The sequence below is a fragment of the Erinaceus europaeus genome, chromosome 8 (genome assembly GCF_950295315.1).
Source record: "Erinaceus europaeus chromosome 8, mEriEur2.1, whole genome shotgun sequence".
Classification (NCBI taxonomy): Eukaryota; Metazoa; Chordata; class Mammalia; order Eulipotyphla; family Erinaceidae; genus Erinaceus; species Erinaceus europaeus.
The window spans coordinates 75,813,752-75,833,932 of record NC_080169.1 but is presented as its reverse complement, the minus strand read 5'-3'; the positions used below and the strand labels follow the sequence as shown (position 1 = coordinate 75,833,932).

The 20,181-nt window shown below is 33.7% G+C and overlaps 2 protein-coding genes across 4 annotated transcripts in view; one reads left to right on the top strand and one right to left on the bottom strand.

The window, feature by feature from the left end:
* COG5 (component of oligomeric golgi complex 5) overlaps nt 1-20,181 on the top strand; it is a 237,610-nt gene that overhangs the window by 46,063 nt on the left and 171,366 nt on the right. The window lies entirely within an intron of this gene.
* On the bottom strand, nt 13,729-19,308 carry GPR22 (G protein-coupled receptor 22). 2 transcript variants are annotated; one of them, XM_007528310.2, is made up of 3 exons: nt 18,920-19,308; nt 17,065-17,985; nt 13,729-15,373 (listed from the first exon to the last, which is right to left on the bottom strand). In XM_007528310.2, the coding sequence occupies exon 3, from the start codon at nt 15,345-15,347 to the stop codon at nt 14,046-14,048; it is 1,302 nt and encodes a 433-aa protein (XP_007528372.1). In that variant the 5' UTR covers nt 15,348-15,373; nt 17,065-17,985; nt 18,920-19,308; the 3' UTR covers nt 13,729-14,045. The 2 variants fall into 2 exon arrangements, with proteins under 2 accessions (XP_007528372.1, XP_060052382.1); XM_060196399.1 differs by lacking the exons at nt 17,065-17,985; nt 18,920-19,308 and adding an exon at nt 16,969-17,013.

Here is a 20,181-nt window from a genome sequence, read left to right as displayed (position 1 = left end):
GCCAAAGAGTAGAAGCAGCTTAATGCCCATCAACAGGTGACTGGCTAAAGAAGCTATAGGGTTTATACTCCACGGTATATTAATCAGTAATCAAAATAAGATGATATTATGTCCTTTGGGATAAAATGGGTGGAACCTAGAGGTAATTGTGCTTGTGGAAGTAAGAGATGAAAGACAACTACTGGATGATTTCACTCATGTGGAATCCAGAGAACTGATACACATGAACTTGGCAAACAAACAAAAAAAAGCAAGCAATGTGGTTCTAAGACTTGTGAAAGCTGTGGTGGTTATCTTTGGGAGGTAGAAACACAGACCTAGGGTGGTGGGTATTGTGTGAAAATATATGCTGTAATCCTACAATCCTGCAATCTTGTAACCTACTATAATCACAAATGAAAATTAAAAAAATTAATGTTTACTTCAGCACCATAAGCCATTGTACTCAGAACTGAGCAGTACTCTGATGGAAAAAGAAATGTCTATCTTAGGAAGGGGAATATATGTATATGTGCATATACATATTCATGTGCCCCCACTAACTAAAATTTTGTTTAAAAATATTTTCATATTGAAAGCACTACAGCTTGAGTTCTGAACTGCTTCTATACTTTCATCTATTAGTCATCTGAATATGTGTTACATATTTTGTTTTCTTCTATATATATATTCTGTTTTCTACTATATAAAGTTGTGACTCTTAAGCTTTGGCATACAAATTGCCTGAGAGTGCTTATTAAAGTTTATTATCTAAGATTAAAACTACTGAGATTCCAATTCAGTAACTTTAGTGTGGGACCCAGAAATTAGCACTTTATGCAAGTACTCTAGTGAATTCTGTTGTATAGGTGGGGCTTATTTTTTTAGAAACACTCTTAAAAATACAGGAGGATCAGAAGTTTATAAATACTCTGTCTTACTAACGCTTACTGATTAGTTAATATTTATTAGACACTTTGATAAGCATATATCAAAGATAACAATAGTATTATAGAATAATACTGTATAAATTAAAAATGATTTAACACAGTTACAGTTTGTTAGTATTTTACTATTTGTAAAAGTGATAGAAAAAAATCAATATTAAGACAAAGCAGATTTTATTAGTAACAGGAAACTAAATGTAAACTATATAAATTTGAATTTTTCTAGCTCAGCCTGTCTCTAGGTATTAACAGTATTAGCATGAAATATATAGCTTATGTTTACCCATAATCAAAATTTATGTAATATATATATATACACACACACACACACACACACACACACACACACAAACACACAATGCATGGATTATGTATTGCTAATGGCAGCCATATACATACCATATATCTTACTCCTATAGTCTGTCATATACATACAGTCAGAACTCTCATGTAAACTTCGGCATTAATATTTTTTATATCAACTTGAAATTTTCATATTTTATATTATTAATATTGTATATCCATTGCTATCTGAATAGAAAGCAGTTCCCATAACCTTATTATCTCTTCTCATTTTTCTTTTTATCCTGAAAAATTGGTAGATAGATTCTTGTCATATGCTTTCTTTAATATGTCTCAGAAATATATGACATACTGATTTCATGGAAGCAGGGTCAGGAGAATAACCTCAATCCGACAGGCTTGGCTCTTTATCTCGATGCTTCAGAGTTTGATAGTGGAAGTGAGTGTATATTGGTGACAGTGACAAGGATGACAGCACTTTTTACCACTTGCTGGTGGAAGTACAAAGCTGTCATGCATGAATGCTATGGATACAATTTATAGCAGTCTGTTAAATGTATGTGAAGGAAGAGTAGAGTTACTTACGATAACTTACACTTAATTTATCAAGAGCCAAGGAGAAAAATAGGGTACTTAAGATTACTCACCTTCTCTTCTGTACAATGAGTATATTTAAAAGGTGATAGCTTTCATATTAATAATAAGCCCAACTTTGTATTTCTAGACTCAGTGCCACTTAGTCCTAAATATCTATGAATTATTATGTTTTAACATTCTGCTTCTTTTTTTAAATTTCTTTATTGGGGAATTAATGTTTTACATTCAACAGTAAATACAATAGTTTGTACATGCATAACATTTCCCAGTTTTCCATATAACAATACAAATCCCATTAGGTCCTCTGTCATCCTTCTTGGACCTGTATTCTCCTCACCCCTACACCCACCTCAGAGTCTTTTATTTTGGCGTAATACATCAATTCCAGTTCAGGTTCTACTTGTGTTTTCTCTTCTGATCTTGTTTTTCAACTTCTGCCTGAGAGTAAGATCATCCCATATTCATCCTTCTGTTTCTGACTTATTTCACTTAACATGAGTTTTTCAGTGTCCATCTAAGATCGACTGAAAACAGAGAAGTCACCATTTTTTATAGCTGAGTAGTATTCCATTGTGTATATATACCACAACTTGCTAGTTGTGCTCTTAGCTCAGCTGTTTCAACTTTCAGCTCTCTAGTAACCTTGAGATAATTAGTGTTTTTTCCAGGTTCTCCTTCATTCTTTATGCATTTCTGATGACATTTCTTTCTAACTGTTTACTCACTCCTGTGATTAATTTCTTAACTAGTGTTTGGATGTTTACCTCATTACTTTGTGCTTCAACCTTTAGGGGGCTTTTATCTGGACTCTTGTCCTGTTCATTTCTCCAATATTTCTTCTTTTTATATATTTTATATAGTATGTTATGAGGTCCGTCTCTCAGTACTTTTCAAATTACTGACCACTCTTGCCTGGATTGACTTTTGTCTAAGTAAGGTAATTAAAGGATTCACAGTTGTGGAAATTGACAGTTGCTTCAATATTATTTTAATCCCTGAGTAGGAGCTCAGTGGCTTAAAGGCCTCTTTTGTTCTTTTTCTTCCCTGTAGGCTATGGGAGCCTAAGGTTTTTTTTTTTTTTTTTTAACTATAAGTAGGCTTCTTAGCTTAATCACTGACTCCTGACCAAGAGGTAAAGCAGGGTGGGACAGAGATAATCCAGTGGTTATGCAAAGAGACTTTCACAGCACCACTGCTAGGCCAGGGAGGTATAGATCTCCTCCTGAGTTTCCTTGTTAGTTCTCTGTCCCCTGTGTCAGCACAGTGCCTCCCTGCTGCTGCTCCAGATTCTGAAGGCAGTAGCAGTGAAGACTCACAGTTGCATTTGGTGAGTCTCTGGGGAGTCCTCTCCTCCCTTCAGCCATCCCCTTGTTGGTGAATCAGACTGTGGGTGGTGTCTCAACTGGTAAACTGCCGGACTGTTACCAGCCACCCAATCTCTCCCTGGGTTCCTTTCTGTATATGAGCCACACGTATTTGCATTCACCAGTGATTTGGTGGGTTCCTGAAGTCGTTCTAGTCCTGTCTTGTTGGGGGTCTCAGGTGGTCTTCTTTGGTATTCCTAGTTGACCAGGGAGAGGAGAGGAGAGAAACACAGCTGCTGCTGCTCCATAGCCCCGCCTCCTGAAGTTTTCCATTCAGTTTTTCTTAAAGCATGAGATAGTAAATATTTTAGCCTTCATATCTGTTAAAACAACTCAACTTTGGTGTCGTTGCACCAACATTCTGTTTCTTAATATACAATATATCAACACATATCACTAATCCATTCAGTATGTCAGCTTTTTAAAATTTCCTTCATTTTTTTTTGCTTTGAATTTTTTTGTTACTGAATGCTTTTTTCTTTTAGAAAAATTCAGTCTTCAAATTAGGTTTTTTTAAAAAAAGATTTTATTTATTTAGAGAAAGATCGGAGGAAAGATAGAAAGAACCAGACATCACTCTGGTACATGTACTGCTGGGGGTTGAACTCATTACCTCATGCTTGTGGGCCCAGTGCTTTATCCACTGCACCACCTCCCAGACCACCAAATCAGTTTATTCTATATAAAAAATATAACCAACATTTCTCTGTTTTTTTTTAATATTTCCCATAAAGCTTCTCTGCTCTATATACTTTTCCTGACATAAGTGGTCCTTATTACCTAATGTTTTCTTTCTTACAATTTGTTCTGAGCTCCTTTCACCCTGAGCATCTATAAGTCACATGTTTACTTCTGTTTAATAGAATGCTTACTTTCAGAATAAGTATCTGTCTCAGAGATAAAAAGAAAAAAAAAACTCTAGAATCTTCTTATAGATTTATCTATTAATCTCTTCTAGTATTGTGGGAAGGAAGAAAAGGTTATTTTATACTTCTTCCTCCTACTTATAAGCTCTTTTATAGTTTTACCAAGTTAGTTTTTTTTACCATTTTATACATTATTTTGAAGAGTAGTTTAAGCTCATTATTTGTGTAAGTAAAAGATTTTAAAGACTTAACCCTTTATTAGTTCTAGCCTCTAGAAATATTGCTGTGATTTTCAGTCTCCAAAGATTATTTTTATAAAAACATATTTATAAAAGTTTAAAATATGAAAGTATATTTATAAAAATGATCATTGAACATTGAAAATCTGTGATATTATTTTATAACTTTTGAAGATTGATGCTTCAGAGTTTGATAGTTATAGTGAGTGTATATGGTGGGAGTGGCAGGGATGACAGCATTTTTTACCACTTTTTACTATTTCTACCAAATGAGTCTTAAGACAATTGTTGATGTAAAATTGATTAATACGCACAATTTTCATTTTGAATAGTTCCTCATAATTTGTACATTATTGAATGTTATCAATTCAATTTAATTGTTTTCTTTAATTTTTTTTGCTCTTGTCATTCATTTCCTTTATGCAGTGCATAATTTAAAAAAATCTTACTTTAGTGAGCATAACTTAGATTCTTCTTGGTCTCTTTATGCCATCATTTTAAACTTTTCAGTGTCTTACATGACTTTACTTTGTAGTAAATTGACATACTCTATTGATTTTTGTCTCACATCTATACACTCCATTGCAGAGCTAACCCTTTTATTACTTATCAAGATTATGGCAGTTCCCTGATTCAACCATCTTCGTCTTACCCAACCAACATTTAGGCTTCTCAGCTTCCCATCTTTTTTTTTTTTTTAATATTTTATTTATTTATTCCCTTTTGTTGCCCTTGTTGTTTTATTGCTGTAGTTATTGTTGTTATTGATGTCGTTGTTGTTGGATAGGACAGACAGAAATAGAGAGAGGAGGGGAAGACAGAGTGGGGAGAGAAAGACAGACACCTGCAGACCTGCTTCACCACCTGTGAAGCGACTCCCCTGTATGTGGGGAGCCGGGAGCTTGAACCGGGATCCTTACGCTGGTCCTTGAGCTTTGCACCACCTGTGCTTAATTGCTGCGCTACCACCTGACTCCCAGCTTCCATCTTCTTTATCTTACCCAATCAAATGTTTCTACAAAGAATTATAATGGTATTTTTTTTTTAGCTCCTTGTTTATTCTCTTGTTCACGTTTTCCTTCTGGCATTTAAAAATTTTATTTATTTTTAATTTTTATTAGTGATTTAATAATGATTAACAAGACTGTAAGATAACAGGGGTACAATTCCACACAGTTCCCACCACCAGAGGACTATGCCCTCCATTGAAAATTTCCCTATTCTTTACCCTCTCTGGGAGTATGGACCAAAATTCATTATGGGGTATAGAATGTGGGAGTTCTGGTTTCTGTAATTGCTTTTACACTGAACTTGAACATTGACAGATCGATCCATACCCCCAGCCCATTTCTATCTTTTCCTAGTGGGGTAGGGCTCTAGATAGGTGTTCTGAGACACATTGTTAAGGTTGTCTGTCCAGGGAGGTCAGGATGGCATCATGGTAGTGTCTGCAACTTGGTGGCTAAAAGGTGGAATGATACAAAGCAAATGTTCAATAAACAGGCACCCAAAGGTGGGAGTAAGGGGTCTTCATGTGGGAGGAAGCTGGGAAGTCCTTTTTGCTCCATGTGGCCCATGACTTTAGTAATTTTTGCCTTAGTCTAGTAGCTCGTATGCATTTGAACTAAAAGCATTGTCTGGGAAGATGGTATCAGAGTTAAAAATAGGACTAGAAAGATGGATTAGGACAAAGAGTAGCTCCAAAGGCAGACTGAGTCAACCTACTATGCCACTCGAGGATGATTGGTCCTGAAATGAGTGCAACCTAAAATGTTCCTAATCATGATCATGGACTGCAATCCTAGACTGAGACTCAGAGTTTACACAGGCTTCTGTGCTAATAGAATAGACCTGGACCCTAAGTAAGATCAATGGGGCTAACACTTACTTTTTTATTGGGATGTTAATGTTTTACAATACAGTTGTTGGTACATTGGTAAAATTTCTCATCTCACCAAGATGGATGTCATCATCATGTACCGGTCCTGAAAGATACTTCCTTCCCCCACTACCCTGCCCACCTTCCTTCCTCAGAGCCCTTTGCTTTGTTGGTACAATACATCCAACCAGCCAATTTTCACTTTTATTCCCATTTCTGTGCTTGTTTCTTCAATTATGTCCATGAGTGATAGCATCCCATATTCACCCTTCTTTTTCTGATTTATCTCAATTAACATGATTCCTTTAAGCTCCATTCAAAATGAGGTGAAGGAGACTTCATCATTAATAGCTGAGTAGTATTTCATTGGCTATGTATACCACAACTTTCTTAGCCACTCATCTGTTGTTGGACCATCTAGGTCTCTTCCAAGTTTGGGCTATTACAAATGGTGATGCTATGAATATATACCTATACAAAGAGGTCTTTGCATAGATATGTTTGTTTCCTTAGGATATATCCCCAGGAGAATATTTATGGGAATGATTGGAGGCAGGGCTGAATTTCAGTGACCTACTCATAGCTACCTGTGGCCGGGGAATTAAACTTCTGAGAGAATGCAGTCTTCCAATCTAGTCTGTTCCTGCCTGCCAGTATTGAGCTTATACTGAATCTAAATCTAACTTTTCTGGTGCACTGGTACAGGAATGGGTCATAATCCTAAGTAGGGATCATTTGAAGGGACTATTTGACTTCAGACCAGATTACTGTTGATTCAGAGCACAGTGCAAATGTGTGTGGACTTCCCTTACTGGTCCTGAACTTCAGGGCAGGCCAGCAGCAATCTGGCAGGTTCTTGGTCGGTCCCCTGAAACAAGTTTGTAGCCCTGCCTAGTCACCACTGCAGTGGAGACTTGCAAAGATAGGTACTTTGGGAATTTGGAAAAACTTCATCAGACCAACATTCCCCCCAGTTGGTAATAAGGAAATTAGACTGTTGCTTGCCTCCTACAAAGCCTTTACTACCAGCCCCATTCACATAATTCAGTGTGTTTGCTTTTTTCCCTCCTATTGCTTTGTGTATTATCTGTTCTTCTCTTTGTTTGCCTTTGAGAGTGTGTACATGTTCTCCTAGTCTATTCCTTATTGGTGTTTGCTCCTTTTACTGTTGTAGTTTTTTTCCTTCTGTTTGTCTGTTTTTATAATTGTACTATTTGTCTCTTTCTACAATGTGAATCACTTGTCTTTGTACCAGCTATTCCCACCTGCCTTTCATCTACTAGAAGCAGGAGTGCCACCTTCAAGAGCAATAGCATCACTCACTTCTGAGACATATCACAAGGTGACTAGCTTCAGGGGTCTTGGACCAAACATCCCAGAGAGCACCTTGATCCTCACCTGAATAGCAGTGTCAGACTCTTAAGGGCTACTGGCCCTACAGGGAACCCGTGTCCCTTTCTGACTTTTCTGGTGCTTCAGGCACCAACCCATCTTACAAGAACCTCTTGCCAGAATTTGCAGCCATAACCACCACCCACACCCTAACATGCTTTACATTTGCAGTGGAAGCTCAGCAACTATTGAAGGTCCATCACAACTATGGCTCCTCCACACCTTCATCTCAACTAAAGCATAGGTCTTACTAGATTTTCTCTGTAGGTTTCCTACAAGACTCTTTCCTGGGACTCAGTTGTATCTGCAGAGGAAAACAGATTCCATACATCCTGCACAGAGATAAACACATTGTAGGGAACACCTGTGTAGACTTACATAGGTAAACACCCAGTATACAAATTTTAAAAGACAGCAAATCTAATGGTAAGACAAAGAACTTCTGGAGCAATCAGGATACAAGCCCAGAAAAAAAATCCCCAAAAGCCAAAAGTAAATTGGAATGATGAAAACATTTAAACATTAATTGATGTGGTAATCAAAGGTGTGAGGAATGCCTTTGATAGAAATATTAACAGAAATGAAACAGCAGATGAGACTGAGAGAAAGCAGGAATCATCATGACATAATTAGAACTAAAAGCTGAAGTAGCTGAATTAAGAGCCAAACAAACTGAACAGGCTAATACAATAATTGTGTTGGGAAATTGTGAGGATGTGGTAGAGCCTGGAGGGTTTGACCTGAGGAGTGCATCTATCCTGTCAATCTCTCTCTACCGAGTGGTTGAGCAAGGAGGGACAGGAGTAACCCCAAAGGTTTGCCCTGTCTTATCAGACACCCTGTCTCACAAAGCATCCTGCATTCCTGATACTATGGCCATTAGATAAAACAAAAGGGGAAGATATTGGGAAATTGTGAGGAGCCTCACAAAGCACCCTGTATTTTTCTGCCTCCAGGAGCCTGGCATTCCTTAAAACATTAATCCAGCTCCCCTGCTCCACCCTGCATTCCTGATACTATGGCCTAGCTACATAATCATTGTTTTGCCTGAAAGATCCCCACCCAATCCATTCCTTTGATCTATCTTCTTTCTACCCTCAAGACCCTCCCTACCTGCAGGGTATTATTAATCCTACCAGCTAAAACCCTCACAACAATTGCTAAGGAAGTTCCTAACTTTCTAGTCCCATTTTGCCTTTGTCCACCCCTTTCCTAGCCATTTCTGTTTCCAACTTGCCACTTCTGGGTCTGCCCTTTAAAAGCCTTGGCTCTCTGATCAATAAAGAATCATACTGCCTCACCACCACCACGAGCTCTGATCCTGAGTCATCTCCCTCACATCACTGAGTGAGTAGCAGCCCAGGCTGGCTCTGGTCGAGTTCTCTCCATCCTAGAGAATACACACCTGGAAAGAGGCACCCCCACGCTAGCCCAGCATAATTGAACATAGTATTGAAATAGCTGAATTAAGGAGCTGTTGTGGGAAGTGAGAACACAAAAAGTGAGGCAGAAAAAAGAATTAGCAAGATTGAGAATATAAAATTAGAGAAAACCAAGAAGAGAACAACAACAAAAAAAAAGATTAAGAGACACTGAAACCAGAAATGTGAGAAGACTTCAAATTCATCTTAACTATGTGTAAGGGATTATAGACATTGTGGCTTTCTTGTAAAGAAGTAATAAACACATTATTGTTCTCCCTGAGGAAGAAAGACAGGAAGGGAAGAAAACATACTAGGTAAGATAATAGCAAACAGTTTCCCTGAACTATTCAAAAGGAAGGCTATAAAGACTCAAGAAGTTCAGAGAATCCCAAACAGAATTGACTCAGATCTACTTAAATGAAGACACATAATTAAGAGGTCAAAGACTAAAGATAAAGAAAGGACCTTGAAGACTGCAAGAGAAAAGCAAAGAGCCACATACAGAGGAAAAAATCCATAAGATCGTCTGCCGATTTCTTTGCACAAACTCTAAAAGCCAGAAGAGGTTGGCAAGATAGATATCTAGTATTCAATGAGAAAGGTTTTTAGCCAAGAATACTGTGTTCTGTTGGACTGTCATTCAGATTAGATAAAGGGATAAAAACCTCAGACAAGCAACAGTTGAAGCAATAAATTATCACTAAACCTGCTTTACAAGAAATCCTAAAGGGGCTCCTATAAACACTAACAGTAAGTCATCAGGGCTGGGTAGCACTGCACCTAGCTGAGAGAGAGGTGAGCACAAATAGTGTGCATGGACCCAGGTCAGGTTTAAGTCCCCAGTCCCCATCTTCAGGAGGGGAAGTTTCATGAATGGTGAAACAATGTATGTGTCTCTATCTCCCACTTCCCTTGCAACTGCTGTCTCTCTGCTAAATAAATAAATGCATTTTAAAATATCGTTTTTAAAAGTCATACATAAAACATCCAAGACTTGTTTAGAATAATGGCATTAAAATATCTTAAGTCTGTAATAACAATAAATGTCAATGGCCTGAACTTGCCCACTAAAAGGCAGAGTAGGAAGATGGATAAAAAAACACAACCTAACCATAGATTGTCTGCAGGCATCCCTAATTTCACAGGACAAAAAACAGACTCAAAGTGAAAGGATTTAACCAAAACAATTAATGGACCACAAAAAAAGGGCAAGGACAGCTATACTGATGTCTAACACAATCAGTTTTACATGAAGTAATGGTAGGGGTGGACATTACATAATGCAATGCAGGCATTTTGAGTCTCTGTATGTTTAATCCCAATTTATCTTGATCAACTTCTCTCCTTTTTTTTTTTTTAGGCAGGTAGGTAGATAAATCATAATACCAAAGCTTCCTTCAGTGTCTTGGTGTCAAACTGGATCCTAGGTTGCACACATAGCAAAGCAGCATGCTACCCACATGAGCTATTATGCTGACCTCACTATCGATTTCTAGCTATTGTATTACTTTCTTCCTTCTAAAGAGAACAATTCACTGCTAACTTTTCTCAGTAGTGCATGTGTGCGTGTGTATGTGTGTTTTCAAATTTCAATATTATTCCTTTAGTCTATAAATAACTTGATGGGGGCTAGATATGGCACAGTGGTAGAGTATACATGTTACAATGCACCTAGGTTTAAGCCCCTGGCTACCACCTGCAGGAGAAGAAGGTTCATAAGCACTAAAGCAGTGCTGTAGGTTTTTCTATTTTCTCCTCCTCTCTTGATTTCTGTCTCTTTCCAATAAATAATAAAAATATATTTTTAAAAAATTAAAAAATTTTGACTTTTAAAATGTCATTTACTACATTCGGTTGTTTTAATGGGTATTATACTTTTTGTACTTTGAGTCTACATTATAAATTTTTGAGAGTAGTGACTTACAGAAGTCAGTGTGTCTGTCATAATGACTTCTGTTTTTTAAGAGTTCTAAACAATTGACTTGCAAAACATACTTTAAAAAGGTAAATTATTTTGTTGAATAGAGTCCTACTAAACACATGTTTTCTTTTACTTTAAGTTTTCTTCTCTAAGTATAATCTTAGTTAAGTGAAGAATTTTATTTTTAATGCTTCAAGCCATGAGATTTTGCTACAGTTTTATTTGGGGGTTAAGAAATAGAGAACATGCCTAGCAGTTTATTTAACTATGGGTAAGAATTACAGAAACTGTGGATGTTTAGTAAAATATTTTTAATTGTAAATAATTTTCATAATATGCTTGAATAGAAGTTTGTAGGAAAATGTCCTAAAATTAGGAAACAAAACAAAAGAGAACGTAATCTATATATTATTGTGTTCATCTTTGACTAGTTTTTTAAAATCATAGTTTTGTTTCTATTTCTTTTGAAAAAATAAGTCCAGTCAACTATATCCATATGGTTTGATACCTGTGATTCACAGCATATGATTAAAAAAATCTAATTTTATGAAGGATCTCTTTACCATTAAACTGTGTTATTTTCGTACTAATATTTTTTATCTTTACATGAAAATTAGCATTTATACTCTATTGAATAAAATTATTTGTAATAAGGTGTAAATTTTACACATTATTGTAATGTCATTAGAGGAAAATAAGGATTCCACCTTTCATATAATATACATTTAACAAGAAAAGAATTGTCTTTTAAAGTGAGTCAAACTGTCAACTTATTTCTGACTTATTCTTAAAAATTAGATTTTTTCATGACCTCTCCTCATTTGTATTATTTATGTTTTTTCTTTTCTTTTTGTTGAGTTTTGTGACCTTTGTATATATTTTGGTTACTGTCCCTTTTCTGATTTATAGTGTGCATAACAGTCTTCTCCTATTCACTAGGGTACAGGTTGTCTTTCTGTGTTGATGGTGGTTCAATAAGAAACTGTATTTATGTGACAACTCTCTTGTAAATTATTTGTTTAATAAAACAAAAATCCTAAACTTTTAACATAAATATTATTTTGGTTTACATAATTTATTCTAAGCAGTAGGCTATCAGAATTTGTCGGTAAGAATGAATTTTATTTGTTGTTAACCAGTGGATGTACTTTTGTGTATGTTACAGACAGGAGGCAAAAATATTAATTGTTCCAATGTCAGATGTAGAAAGAACAACAGTGCAGAGGGCAACATGTGCTATTTGCTAGTTATTACTTATTCTGTGAATTTTTGTATCACAAAGAATAGGAGGGCATAAAAACAATTTAAGGTGAAAATAATCTAATTTTTATTAAGATATAAAACTAAAGTTTTAATTTATACTCAAAAGTACAAATACAAAATACTTTTCTAGAAGTTTTAAGAGAATTCTTAGGACATATTCTGTGTCAAATATATTTTGAATGAAAAGATCATGTATTTACAAAATCTTAATTTCTCAGTGGGTTGAAGATTTTTTTATTTTTAAAAAATAACCTTATTTCTTATGCTACATTTTGTCAACTTGCATAATTTCTTTAATTCTATAAAAGTAGAAAATAAGACACAGGAAAATGTGCCTTTGCCAAGATTTGACATGTTCATCAGAAATAAATCACTTTAATTTGCCATGTAGCCTCAGTGAGATCATGCTGTTGGATCATTTCCCCAAGATTAGGGTATTTAGTAAACGAGATTAGATAAATCTTATTTATGTACACATTTATTTGTTTCACACAGCACTCTCAATTTTAAAATGAGTTGCTACGTGACATAGAAAATAATATTAAGAATAATACAAAGTTATTTACTTAACCTTGTTTTCAGGTAACAAGTATTTGCCTACTTTCAATTATTGCTATTTTTTGATACAATAATATTAGCATTCATTGATAGATTGTTAGGTCACAGCAATTTGAAAATAATTTGATATTTTCAAACTTGATATCTATTGTTAGGATTAATAATTTTGTAGTTTTCAGCCATGAGTTGAAGATTGGAGACAAAATACTGATACTTTAAGTTAAATTAAGTGGTGTAGAATAGAAAGATTGCTGCTTTTAATGATTTTCAGAGTGTAAATAGAACTATTTTTAAACACTTGGTAGCTATGCTAGTGTAAATTGCCTTACTCTAAGGTTACTATGTCTAAAATTAGAAACAGTTGACTTCATTATGTTTTACTATAATGACATATCTCTTTTCGGTTAGTTTATATTCAAATTTTAATAATTAGCTTCTATTAAACAAAGGACTAACTTAAAGTTATGAAGTCAATTTATTTCAGAGGCTTGGGTTATATAATATATATTTATCCAGAACTTAAAGTTGAGCAAAATGAGGAAGGAAGAAAAACTGTTGAGTTAATTTTTTTCCTTCCCTTTATTGTCAGCTTATTTGCATATTACAGTATTATAGGCATATATTGCCCTTGATCTTAGAAAAATCAATATTATATAATAAACTTAAATTTCAAAATTTCTCCATCTTGATTTGGATTTACAAGTCTGTTTTTTGCTTCTTGACTTTTAAAAATTCTTATAAATCATACAGTTTTTTATATCAAAATCAAAAAGCTTTGAACATAGTTCATTTTCTTTTTTGATATATCAGATCATATGGCAGATAGATGAGAAAGCATAACCAGGAAATCTTGGATAGATCTGATTGTTTGCAGCCCTTATATTTAGTCCTTATGTCAAAATGCTATTCCTGCTGTCATTACATGACTATATCTCAGCTTGTGGCTGAGAAACAATATACTTAAGAAAAAAAAGAAAGCAAGGATATCTGTATCAGTTGCATTTTAAGTTATACACTGTTTTAAGGCTATGTATTTATTTCTTTAGAAAATATGACTTACATGAATATCTTCTGTTGGACATATTGACAAAATATATACATGAGATTAACAAACTGCCATGCAACAAATACATTTAAGTATTGAAGAAATTGAATATATATGACCTAATCTAATCTTGACATTTACATAGAAAATTTACAACAGAACCAATACTTTAGATGCTTTTTTTCTTATGTTTGGCAGTACTTTGACTTTTTTTACAAATTATATTTTAAACTTCTAAATGTATTTTTAGAGAAACATAAACTTTTCCCTAATCTGTGACAACCTGAGGTACTAAACATTTTTCTCTTATTTCACTATCTTCAAAGGTGATCTTTTTGTTTCTTTTAGGCTCTATCCAGGAGTTGTGTATTACAGCATTATTAGGCATGGGATCAGCTTCCACTATGGAAACAACTCGTTTTTTCATTTTACTTTTCAAGACCTTTTGAAATTTCTGTCGTGTGAATGCATATAATAGAGGGTGAGATATAGTTGTTCCATAAGCCATGACTAGAAAACACAACCTCAGTTTTACTAAAAGGTCACTTGGTCCTAAACACAAAATGATGGTATTTAAAACAGAAATTGGTGTCCAGCAGAGAAGAAATGTAGAAATAATCAATAAAGACATTTTGAAAACTCTTTTTTGCCTTTCTCGTCGTTCGCGGTGTCGTTTCACAGCTCGCCGGAGGGCAATTATAACAGACACTGAAGTTCTTACACCAAAGACTACATTTCTCCCACCACTGCTTTGTGACATGTCTGTAGCTTCATGTTGTGTGGTTAAAGAAATTGTCTTTTTCTTTCTTGCTTTCTTCTTCTGTCCTGTTGAAAATCTTGTACCTATTCGAATGTTAAGAGCCTGAAGTATCTTGGTATATGTGATTAACATCACTATGACAGTGAAAAAGAATATGGGGATCTGTACTAGCAGATGATAATACATTCCCAGTTCAGTGTAGTATTCATTTGTACTGACGCATAAAAGTGTCTTGTTCTCCCACGTATTTCCACTTTGAAGACTGAAAAAGTTTACTTCAATAAATGGAATCAAGAAAGAGAAAAATGAAAAAATCCAAATGGAGATCATTAACATTACAGCTCTCCCCATTGTCAGAATTCGGTTTGCAGGCTTTACAGAGATGTCATATCTGTCCAAAGTGATAGCAAAAACGTTGATTGCTGTTGAGACACTTGCAAAAGATACACAGGCCTCATGGAAACAGCAGATAAGAGCAGTGTTACTCTCCAGTGAAAGCAGAAGGATAACTATAGTTAGAGGAATACATCCCACACAAATTATTACATCCAGTACATGAAGATTCATTGTAATAATGTTACTGACAGAGTTGATTAAGTTGGATTTCATGCAGTAAAGTACCAATACAGTGAGGTTGCTGCCAAGTCCCAACACAATTTCTAACATAAGAAATCCGGTGAGAGACACTTGAAAGCTTAATGGATATGATAGTGGTTGGTACATATTGGTGTTGATGTCATCAATATCATCTCGAACTGTAATGTTAGATTCAGACTGCATGTTGATTTCCAGAATGGGAGAAAAACACATTCTTTTGGAGCAGTTGGCTTTTCTCCCTAGAAAGTGAAATAGAATAGACTATTTGATATTTGGCAATTTAAATGCTGTTTAAAGCTTGTGCTTTTCATTTAAAAAGTTTTATTGTGCTCTTAGTTGAATTTTTTTAAGTTTGTAAACTAATTACTAGAAAATGTAGTATTAAAAACTATCAAGGTTGCACTGTTTTGATATAAAGGGAAATTGAATTCTTCCATTGAAAAAACAACTGTGTAGAGATTGTTCCCATATAGTACAAAATTACATAGTACACTAAGAAAGTTTTTCTCAAGCTTATTATTTAAGATATACAATATTTTTGTCAAGTTTATTATTTTGTCAAGCTTATATTTAAAATATACAATATTTTTGTATAATAAAACTACACGGTATGAAAGACTAATTTTAGTTCACTGTTTTAAACTTCCTTTTAAAATGTTGTGAGTAGGTGGAAAATAAATTCTATTTTAATGTGTTCTAACGTAATTACTGTAGGTTTAATTATTCCCATGAGATTTCAGATGAACAGGACAAACATTCATTTAAAATGATAAATGGCACAAAGCACTAGTTTGTTTTAAGCCATTTTGTCCATGTTAATGATTGAAATTTTTATTTAGAAGTCAGTAGTATGCTTGAGAATAGTTACGGTTATTTCTCTCAGAAGTAGGCAAATGGTAAATTTCATATTTATGGTTTAAATGCTCATTGGAAAACTTAATATTAAAAATTGAGAGAAAAACATTATTTTAAATTAAAAAGCCACAAATCTTGGGAAAAGAACAGTAATATTCCAATAAATGATTTATTTTGTGACCACACCTTCTTCATGTGTGTTAGAAGGGGAATATTGAAATTTAATGTTAAGAAATAGCCATATTTGAAGTGGTTTAAAAAGCACTTCAGTTAATTTTATTTGGTTAAACATAATTTTAAAAGTACAGATGAAACGCCAGGGAAAAGGAATATCTGAACTCATATTTTAAGTTGCACATACCCTGTAAGACCTTTTATATGTCAGTGTATATAATCTTGAGGAAAATTAAAAAAACACTAATTCATGCAATTCTATAATTTAATATATAGATGCTTAGAATAACAAAGTAATATCTGATTTGATGGACTAAAATATCACTATATTCATTTAAAATATAAACTCATGCATCACATTTCAGGTACAACATTTTGACTATAAAATTTTAAGCAAACATAAGTTTATAGATGTAATTTTCAGAATTCATGTTAACCTTTCACTTGGTATGATCTTGGACAGATTTAGAACATAACTTTAATTATCTGTATTAAGAAATATGTTTAAGAAACATAAATTCAAAAATTATTAATCTCTTGATTTTGGTCTAAATTACTATAGAGGTAATTCAAGGAAGCAAGGATCCTAACACTGAAATACTATAAGAATGGTGATTTTAAGTATGCCAGATTTTATGAATTTATAGATAAAATATTAGGTGTTTCTTTAGTTAGATTTATAACAAAGTAAAGCAAAAATATCATGTTAGATAATAACTAAGAAAAAAATGTATCTCCTCTCAAGCAACATTCTTTTCCTTTACAAATGTTAACTGTGGTGGGATGCATGCATCTTCTGACCTACCTGTTTGCTGTTGCCTTATTGGCCTTTTGGCTCACTATAGCAGTTTTTCACAAATTGGTACATGATATCAGTGACATATTTGACATGAATTTTTACCTGACAGTATTGAAGTAGGTGTGTTATTTCATATCTTGTAGGATTTTTTTCATTTTTCTCTCCAACACTTCAGCTGCATGAATTGTGAGATTTAGTTGGCTGATGAATTTCTAAAAACCAGTGCAAACAAAAAATATTTGTGTTTATTTTGCTTTTAAAGTCACAACCAAGAGAAACTACTTTAAATGATTGTAATGCTTTCCTTTGATGGAATATGTGGTAGTGTCTTCTTCATTTTCCAGAACATGTAGAAATAAAAAAGAAAGCATAGAATATACTTAGACATCCTCTTGTTAGAAATGTAGGTCTGTACCTATAGCAGTCTTCATTATTTTAAAATGATATCTTAGTCACATAACTTGCTTTATATTATAAATCCAGTTCATGTTCTTTTGATAAAAGCCATCTGCTGTTTAATTTGGCTTGTTTTCATGAGAAGAAGATACATAATTGGTCATAAAAATCAGATGGAAAAATCCTTTAGTCATATCAATTGATACAAATACCTGAATATTTCATGTAGAAAATACTTGCTAGAGCTTCAGTGAACTTGCTGGTGATGTATTTTGTTCTCATTTTGGCAGCCCCTGCTTCACTTTCCTCAGTAATTAGTAACTCCACAATTCTGGTATGTGAAGGTATAAACTCCTTTTAAAATATTCACCATTTTGTTTTGTGGCCTCAACAGTTTTATTGTTTTTCTGTTTGTGGTTATTTTAAGTACCATTTTCTTAAGGTGGTAACATTCAACTTGTCATATTCCAGCAGTAAGGTAGCATTTTCTTTTTTTTTTTTATTATTCTTTAATGTCTTAAGATCATTGATTAGAAAAATATCTTGCAGTTTGTTGTTCAGACAGCTAGAAAGATACTTGATCAGTTGCATTCTTCATATTGCCACTTGTAAATACTCCTGTGGGTCCTAGTGAAAATGGTCAAGAAATAAAGTTCTTAATAATTTCCAGTTAATTGAAAGTTACTTTTTATTTATCTATTTATTTGGTACTACACACAGTGTTGTAATTAAAGTAAGCAAACTATACTACTGTTAGGGGCACAGCTTAATCATAAATTTAAGTGCTTCTTTAAAATATTCTTTACCTAGTAAAGATTGTACATACTATGTTATTTAACATCTGAGTTAACATTAAAAGTAACTGTGAGAGAAAAACTGCATTTTGAAAAGGAATCTCTGCTTTCATTTTAGAAGATAGCCTGCATTTCATAGAGTATGAGCAATTAGCATACACTAAACATACTGTCACTTCTTGTCTCTGTGATAAATTTAGCAGTATTTCATGCTGTAAAATACTGCCACTAGCTTAATTATTAGCACATAGGTTGAATTTTAACTGCTTGAAACAGACTCCATGATAAGTTATTACAAATTGCTGATGATTTGTTCAAGTAGTTGAAATATAGAAGGTAATACAAAATGCAATTTCAAATTAAATAATTTTCAATGATCAGGCTCAATAATAAACTTATATCTGAGTAATAATAGCTAAATTGTTAACCTGACTCTTTTAAAAAATAAAAGGATTTTTTTCAGACATTTGAGAAAATTGTTCTGTTGATATGAAGAAAATTTAATAAGTCTGAAGTGGCTAAAAGCTTATCCATTCATACTATATCAACAAAGAAATTTTTTATATTTAGTATTTCTGTATTTTCTACATCCAAAAATACATTTAAAAATATATCATCCTTAAAAGGAACAGATAAAAGATACATGCTTATCAAATAGAACTAATCAAATAAACTCTTAAAATTTAGGCTGAAAATTTTCAAAGTAATTTTACCCCACTATGCCAGTTCAAAAGCAGCTGTATACTGTAATAAGGAACACATCTTACCTCTGCTAAAGATTTGATAAATTCTTGATGTAGTTGAAGCATTTCCAGTTTTGATTGATTCATTTTGCTCACTTGTTAATAGAGGATTGGGGGAAGAGGGTCATAAACATCTCGTCGAAATGACCTTAATGAAAATATGTGTCTGTACTGTGCCATTGTTTCAGCAGTATTGCTAATGTATGGAACATGTAGTGCTGCTTAGAGCTGCTGCAGTCTCTCACTCTTCCTACTGTGGAATCAATAAGCATCTGCAAATACATAATGAAAGTAATTCAACATACTGAAGGCTTCTTGTCTCCAGAGAAAACATTTAGATTCAGTCCTTCTAAAAAGGAACGGCACTGCTTTTCAGACGAAAGCCTGTTCTTGGGCAGCTTTTGCAGAATGACAGCCTACCTTTTCGCTTCTCTCCACTGCAGAGAGATGCAGTGCATTCACTAATTTTGATTGGTCAGTTGTATTGGGCTTAAACTGTGCTTCACATGTATAGCAGAAATTTTCCCCCCTATTTTTAATACAATTCTTTCTAAAAAAGCTAAATTTATAAGTGGTTTTATGTTATTCTTAAATAGGAATAAATTAGTCTTAAAAAATTCTGATTCCATTCTATTCTGGTAATTTATGCCAAACATTAAATATGCGGGAAGGTGGAGGCAATAAAGAATTACACAGTAAAACTGTACTTTTTAAAGCTTACAGAATTATAGTTGAGAATATTTTAATTATTTATATTTTTATTGAGATCTTTGCCTTAGAAATAAAAAACCATTGCATCTTTACTGTGAATCACACTGAATTTAAACTAGTTTGTTTGTATTCAAGTCATCTACTCTTTGTATTTCAATTTGTTATGAACCTATCAAGATCTTAGACATTGTTATGACTACAATGTACATTAATTTAGATATTCATTTTATTCATTAATTCAAAATTTTAATACAATTGTCTTACTCTAAAACATAGTTTCTTAATTCCATTGCTAATAGGTAGTACGTGTAAAAATTTAATCATTTTCATTATAGTGTTTAGATTACTTTTCAGTCTAATCTTTAATAATCCTCTTATTCATTCAGTAGATATATATATACTGGTTAGTTAACATGATATTTTATTTCATTTGACAGTTTCTTTTTTTTATTTTTTATTTATAAAAAGGAAACATTGACTAAACGATAGGGTAAGAGGGGCACAACTTCGTACAATTCCCACCACCAGAACTCTGTATCCCATACCCTCCCTTGATAGCTTTCCTGTTCTTTAAC

Coding starts and splice junctions, on each gene's coding strand:
- GPR22 (XM_007528310.2), bottom strand. CDS start 15,347: ATGTGTTTTTCTCCCATTCTGGAAATCAACATGCAGTCTGAATCTAAC.